The sequence below is a fragment of the Sebastes fasciatus genome, chromosome 6, assembly GCF_043250625.1.
Source record: "Sebastes fasciatus isolate fSebFas1 chromosome 6, fSebFas1.pri, whole genome shotgun sequence".
Lineage (NCBI taxonomy): Eukaryota > Metazoa > Chordata > Actinopteri > Perciformes > Sebastidae > Sebastes > Sebastes fasciatus.
Genome location: NC_133800.1, coordinates 9,623,388 through 9,630,732, shown reverse-complemented (window position 1 = coordinate 9,630,732; position 7,345 = coordinate 9,623,388). Strand labels below are relative to the sequence as shown.

Here is a 7,345-nt window from a genome sequence, read left to right as displayed (position 1 = left end):
TTTTTTAATTAATTTAATATTTTTATTTCACATAACTTGGAGTTTCATCAGAGCATGGTCTGAGCAGACAGTCTTGCGGTGTGTCAGTGTACAGTCTCCCTGCCTGCCTGCCTGCCTGCCTCTCATACTGTATTTGTCAGTATATTGACGTGTAGTTAGCAGATGGAGCAGGGCTGGCTGATCTCTGCCTCCAGAGGTCATTCTCACTACAGTTGCCACTTGTTGCCAAAGCAGCTCGGGGCTCCACCATTCAACACCAAACACATTTCAAGTATTTATTCATTCAGCTCAACTATATCGAGACCTATACATAATCTGGATGTTGAATGCGGAACGTCACCAGCAGGACTGAAGGAAGGAAAGGAAGACTCTTGTGATCCGGTTCATAGATATTTGTTTCTGCGCATCTTGACGGAGAAGAAGCATGGTTGATAACGCAAGTATAGCAACTAAATCTGCTTTGGTAAGCGGCTAGTGGATTATTATTAGACTTAATATACTTTACAGTTAAGGTTGTCTTTAACTCTTTCTCAAATGCACTTTTAGAAACTTTGTATTTGGACAGTTTTTACAGTGTTTTAGCCATTTGGAGCAAGTTTGTGGACTATTTAATCCTCTTTATATTAGACTAAAAGTTGGACTCCAGGTGTGCGTAATGAGGCTAATTGTCAGTGTGTGTGTTTTAATCTTATATGATAATCATTACACGACCATCCTCTCCACACAGCACGACTCCTTCTCGTCCTCCAGCAGCCTCTCCCTCCAGCCTCCCTCCTCCTCCGCCTCTCACGCTCCGTTCCCCGGCCACCAGTCCCACCAGCAGCAGCCCGCCTCCAGCAGCAGCAGCAGCAGCAGCAGCGGCGGCGGCATGAAGCTCGAGGCGGTCATGGAGAACCTGCAGCGGCAACAGGCGGCGCGTTTAGCCCTGGAGGAGAAGCTCCGGCAGGCGGAGACGGAGAAAGACCTCCGCTCCATGGTGGAGTCCCAGATACACCAACAAGCTCTGGCTTTTCGCCACTACCAGGCGGCGATGCGAGGCGCCCTGGCCGCCGGAGGAGTCACCAACAACAACAACTCGACGCTCCCGCTCATGGAGGTCCGCAGCAGAGACTCCAGACCGGGCAGCGATGACAAGGAGCGGGACATGGAGGAGGACGAGGAGGGTGACATGGAGGAGCAAGAGATCATGGATGAAGAAGAAGAAGAAGAAGAGGAGGAGGAGGGCGAAGGCGACGCCGGGTTGAACCACTACCTGCACCGGCAGCCCTCCTCGCTCCTCCAGGGAGCCTGTCTGCCTCCGAAGAGCCACCCGGTGCAGCTCATGGCCTGCAGAGTCCCGGCTGCTGCCTTCGCTCCGGCTCCGGCGCGCCGCGCAGAGTCTCCATCAGCGCACCCGCAGCCACAGCACCACGACTGGACCTACGAGGAGCAGTTCAAGCAGGTAAGAGACGCTTCAACCCACTCTGTGGAGTCACTCCAGAGGTTTCTGCTCCATACACTCTGAAGAGTATCTCTGAATAATTATGAGGGTTTTCTTCATTTAATTCGTCCTATAAAAACAAAAGTTCTGCTTTGAAAGACTTTGGGAAACTTTTACGCTTTTTGTGCCAACTTCTATTTTTGCGCATTTGGACACATCATATAACGCATATGGCTGACATCACTTGATATTGCTATAGTATTATTATTGTTATTTCTGTTCTTGGTTTTGCTTTGGTTTTGAATGTTGAGGTTGTTTTCTCTTATAGTGTACTTGATGGGTTTGTCTGTAAGCTAATCTACTTAAAAGTTGGTTTATAGACTGTTGTGATTAGAAACAGTGGATTGCATATATGAAAACAGCCTTGAAAAAAGGGAAAAAATAGAGTATAAAAAAAGAAGATATTGCTATAGTAGGGTACTTTCTGAAAGGGAAACATGTTCAGAAAGAGTCTGTTTGCTTCTCAGTGAGCACACAACACATATATGCAGAAATGCAGAGTTTGAACTAAGCTGATGCTGTAAAAAGTTGAAAATGGAACTGAGCTGAGGAACTGAGGGTACAAGTTAGAATGAGACTTGCAAACAAGGCATCATTTATAAAGGGATATAAACTGTGACTAATAGCTTTATTAATCAATAATTATAATTAAGTCATTCACTAATACTTTATAGACCAGTTATAAGATTAATAAGAAACAACTTTTAAGTTGACAGGAGTCAGCAGAGGATCTGGATCAAAGTCCATTTATGAACAAGCATTATTTGATGGGTTGCAAACATTTATAACCAACTAAAAAGTATATTTACTCAGCTAAACCATTAATAAGAACACCTTTCTGGTTGCCAGGTTGATAAAAATGCTTTATCCTTTCAATTTGGTAATAACAGTTTGGTAATCCAATAGTAAATGCTTAATAAGTTATTAATAAATGGACTTTGCTTCAAACCCTTTCCCAGAAGGTAAGTGGCCATATCAGTCAAAGGTATTTTTTTCCCCCAAAAAGTTTTTCCTATTAATGGCTTCAGTAAATTATTTGTTAAGCATTAATAAAGTCAATCATTATTTGCTCTATATTGTTTTGTTAGCAGTTAATGACAGTAAGTTATTTGATTGATACCGTCTGTATGTTTCCAGCCTGCAGCAGGCAGATCTATACTCTCTGAGCGGTTGTGGATGCTCCATGTCATCTTTTATTTATGATGGATCATTTACAGACTTCCCTAAATGTGATGTGTACATTAGTGACTGCATTAGTGCTGCACATTAAAGCAACCCAATGCATGGAAATGCAATTTAAATAGGGGCTGAAACCAATAGCCTCAATATAGAGACAATTACGTGTGGAGGATGCATGGTGAAATGAGCCTGTGAGAAAAAGTGCTCTCCGTCCAATTCCTTGTTTTATCTTCACATCTCATCAATGGCATGTTTAGAATTATTCATGTAATGTGTGTCGGCTTCATAGCTTGCTTGGCATTTACCGTCACAGGATGTGATGTAAGTGTTCCTTGCTCAAGTTATATGAACAACAGAAAAGCTTCAGCTTCTATTATTGTCGTCGTAAAGCCTTTACATTTTGCAGAAAAACTCTATACTATTCATTCATTAAGACAAAGTTTCCTGTGGCCGTGCATGCGTGCTCCATGTACCCATCAGGCTATATACGCTTCAAAAGATTCCTCAGGATGTGCAGTTATTGTGGGGGTCATTTGTATGTAGTCATTCAGTGTAATGGTCATGGGACAATAAAAGGATGCTTATGGCTGCTTGGCAGACAGAGTGGAGCCAGCATACTAAGCATGCTCAAAGCTGCAAAACAAAACCACATTTGAAGGCAGTAAATGCATCTTTGGAAATAGGAACAAGATGTGGGCTAAATATAAAAAGGCCTCAGTGCAGGCGGAGAAGTTTTAATCTGATCTGAACCAAATGGGACCAGCCGGTGTTTACGGTAGCTCCTAAATCACTTCTGTAGACCTCAGGAACAACATGGGAGGCAATGCTGGCAAAAACACTATACATATATATACTGTATATTCTTTAATACAATTTAAAGGTAACCATAACCCAAATATTCTGTGCAAAGAATGATGACAGGCACCTGGTTTAAAGGTATTTTATCTTGATGACCCAGCAGGAGACAATGTGCGTCAGAAATCTAAAGAGATGAGAGTGTAAAACATAAAAGAAATTCCTGGTGATGACAGAAAAAGATGCTGAGCGGACGGAGACGACAAAAAGACCCGAGGCAGAGAGAGAGAGAGAGAGAGAGAGAGAGAGAGAGTGTAGGGAGCTGTTGCGTATAGTTTTGGCAGCGGCTCAGGAAATGCAGGAAACTGGATCTGGTGGTATTCCAGCCTGGCTCACACCCAAAAAATGCAGGGATCTCCCTGTCTGGCAGTGTGTATGAGTGAAGCTGGGAGTCGGCTCTGTGCCAAACTATTACGAAACAGAAACACAAAATCGTGTGCTGTTACACACTCGGCCATGCTTCCTCTCTTACACACACACACACACACACACACACATTATTTACAATGGTTGTTGGCATGGATTTGTGAGCTTGCAGGCATTTTGCATAAACAAACATGATAGCAAACTGGAAGAGAGTCAATTGTACTGTTTCATATGAACTCACATGTCTACTCAAAAAGCTGTATTCTTTCTTTGTCTGCAAAATATCTAATGACAGGAGTAACATGAAAGTGGATATGTGCATTATCTCACACCCTCCCCACCCCCAACCCTCCCATTTACAGCCTTTGTTTGCTGTTTAAAGGCCACTATAGAATATACGTTGAACTTGCTTTTATTGTTGTCAAAGTTATGTGATCTGAAAAGCCTGCACTTCTTTACCACAAAACAATAATGGAACTCCCACAACAATCAAAGCAGACATGATGTTCACGCTGGTGGATTACTGACTGCAGTTTCAAGTCTCTGCAAGTTGATTTTCAAGTGTAACTGGAACATAAAAACACAGTCTGGAAGGAAGGGAAAAAGACAATGTTATGCTTCAAAAGATGTTCAGCAGTAATCCAGGGCGTGTGTTTAGTTGTAGAAAATCTACTAAAACACGTAAGGGAGGGAATGTTTTATCATTTGTAAAATATTGACTTGATCCACTGAAATATGAAGGGGCTTTTAGTAAACTAGAATTGCAGTCAGAGGGACCCTTCTTGGCGGCATCTTCTATTTTTCTTAAATAACAGAACATGTTTAGCATCTGGATCTTCTAGTGGTTTTATAAGGACAAAACAGTGAGGCAAAGCACTGCAAATCCAAGAGTGAAAACACAAACATTGAGAGAAATATGCTCCAAATCCCCCAAACATGCATCAAAAAAGCAACAGTAAACTAAAACTATAACTAAATTCCCTGGAGTGCATGAATTTGGATTTTTATGCCACTCCCTTAACATAACAACATATCCATCTTTGTTAGGGATAAAATGATTAAGTCCTGATCTTATTCCGTCTTTGTCCCTGTAGGGTTGTAACAGTATATACCTATATATTTCCTTTTGTTGACATATTACAGTCAAAGGTTTTTACAGAGGGGGTTTTGGATATCTCTTTTCATCACTCCAGGAATCAGAAAATAATGATCAATGATCAATGAAATCAATGAAATCAATGAAATCAATTTTCACCATGTTTTTAGGAATAAACTGTTATAGCAGGCTATGAACACCCTCCTCAGTAAAAACCTTCAGAATATACAACTTTTTTTTGAGAAAACAGGCTTTAAAGATATGCACTGTAAAATTCCATACACTACAGGTGAATAGGGTACAGACAATCTAATTAATAGATACCACCATGAAACTTCCCCAGTTGATTACTTATATCAAGACAACTATTGTTTTGTATCACAAGTTTTCTGACATTTTATTTTTAAATATGCAAATGAGGCATTATCTAATGCTAACTTTTGGTGAATTTAGGAGAAATCTACAGACACAAATAGACAAAGTAGTAAAATAAACACCTAAATGTGTATTTTTGATGTTTTCTTTCCACTAGTCTAAAAGAAAACATGTTATGGAAGCAAAATAGCTCAAAATCTCAAAATGGACCAGTGCATGAAAAAACAATGTTTTTTCCTGTAGTGTCTCGCCTTAAAACACTGACATTCAGAGCAGTTCCCTGCTTTGTGTCATTTCTCAAAACCTTCACAAGACAGACAGCAAAGCTGATTCTGAAGCATTAGACATGACATTTCCTTGTGTGAATACTGTACTGTCATGTATTGAACATGTCAGTATATGAATGGAGCCACTCCTTGTTGTGGATTGTGCCTCTTCCAGCTTGTTTTTCTAACAACTATAGAAAAGTGGCGGAGGAGGAGGAGGAGGGAGCTTCAGCTGTAGCGGTGTATGATTTCACTCCCCTCCCCCTGCCACTCAAATCATCCGTACTGAAAAAATATTCATCTTAACATGTCATGTCATGTGGTTTACTAGTAAGTCATTTAAGGCACATTTACTTAAAACAATGAAAATTTTTTTTAGAATAGTGTGGTGTTCTTGAATGTACCCTTGCTTGTTTGAAAACTGAATGACTTGATTTAAATGGATTTCAAGCATTCGATAACAGACAAAATGCCGGGTTAAGGTATTTCTTTGCTGCGTGGCTCATTTTTTCTTCCAATTTTAAACTGTCCTCTATGTCCCTCTGTATTCATGAGACTCAACTGTACACTGAGCTTTTGTATAAGATTATAGCCAAACACTGACGGCTGTAAGGGAATGGTACAGTGAGGGAACAAACACAGCAAGTTTCCTCCTGTTCCAATTAAAAAAATAACAATATTTTGGCTTTTATTCAGTGTTTAATGCATGAACACATAACATAAACATTTTTGATGAGGATCCCTTAAATGTGGTCGTTAAAGAATTGTGACCCAGATATGTGCTAAGCGTAATATTTTACAGTATGAAAGTGAGCTTGTGAGTGCTCTCTGGTGGACAATCTATGTTATGGAGACAGTGTTTCTTACTTACGACCTAGAACATATCTTTTGCACATCTGTACTGATATTTCTCTCTAATTATCAGTCGACCAACCCAGTCACCAGAAAAACTGTTGGTATTGTACGTTTCTGCAAACCGCGGATACGCTGAATGTCGACGTTACTGAACCTAAAGTACGTTTCATAAATACGTTTTAAATCAGCCTCGTATCACGTTTGCAGAAATGCACACGTGGTTAACATTGTGAAACGATTGGTTAGGTTTGGGCAACAAAACCACTTGGTTAAGGTTAGAAAAAACATCATGATTTGGGTTAAAATAATAACGTAACAAGTGTAACATAACTAACGTAAATAAATAACAACCGCCCGTAGTGGACTTTCTTACCGTAACGTTTACGTAACAGTCGTCAAGTCAACGTTTACTTTTGGAACAGCGGTCTCCTGGGTGAAAGTCCTATGTTTGTTGGACCCATCCACCATTCCTCCTACCTGTCCTTAGTGGTTTCTCGCTTGTTATACTCATTAATATACCACGTAACTTTCAATAACGGTTGCTCGATATACTGCGTCACTTGCTCTCTCAAAAAACGTATCTGTCGTTTGCAGAAACGTACAATGCCAAAAAAAAAAGTCCTGCCGACCGGGCTGCAGTCGACATATATGTTATACTGACATATCTATACGATAAACCAAAATTGGGCGGATATATCGGCCCGGACAATTTATTGGTCAAGCTTTTGTTGCAAGAAGCTGTTGGTTTCATTGCCTTAAAGCCATAGCACATAGTTTTCTTTGTGTGTGTGTCTAGTCAGCACTGGAGTCTCCAAACTCTAGCAGCAATTTCATATTTTGCTTTTCATACCTCTTGACAAAATAAAAATAAAG

At 40.5% G+C, this 7,345-nt stretch overlaps 1 protein-coding gene across 2 annotated transcripts in view; it reads left to right on the top strand.

The window, feature by feature from the left end:
* Nucleotides 1-220: 220 nt before the first annotated feature.
* arid3c (AT rich interactive domain 3C (BRIGHT-like)) overlaps nt 221-7,345 on the top strand; it is an 83,118-nt gene continuing 75,993 nt past the window's right edge. For both annotated transcript variants that reach the window (XM_074637529.1, XM_074637528.1), the window contains exons 1-2: nt 221-463; nt 728-1,441. In XM_074637529.1, coding sequence (XP_074493630.1) covers nt 425-463; nt 728-1,441 — 753 coding nt within the window. In that variant the 5' untranslated portion in view covers nt 221-424. The remainder of the gene's footprint in view (nt 464-727; nt 1,442-7,345) is intronic.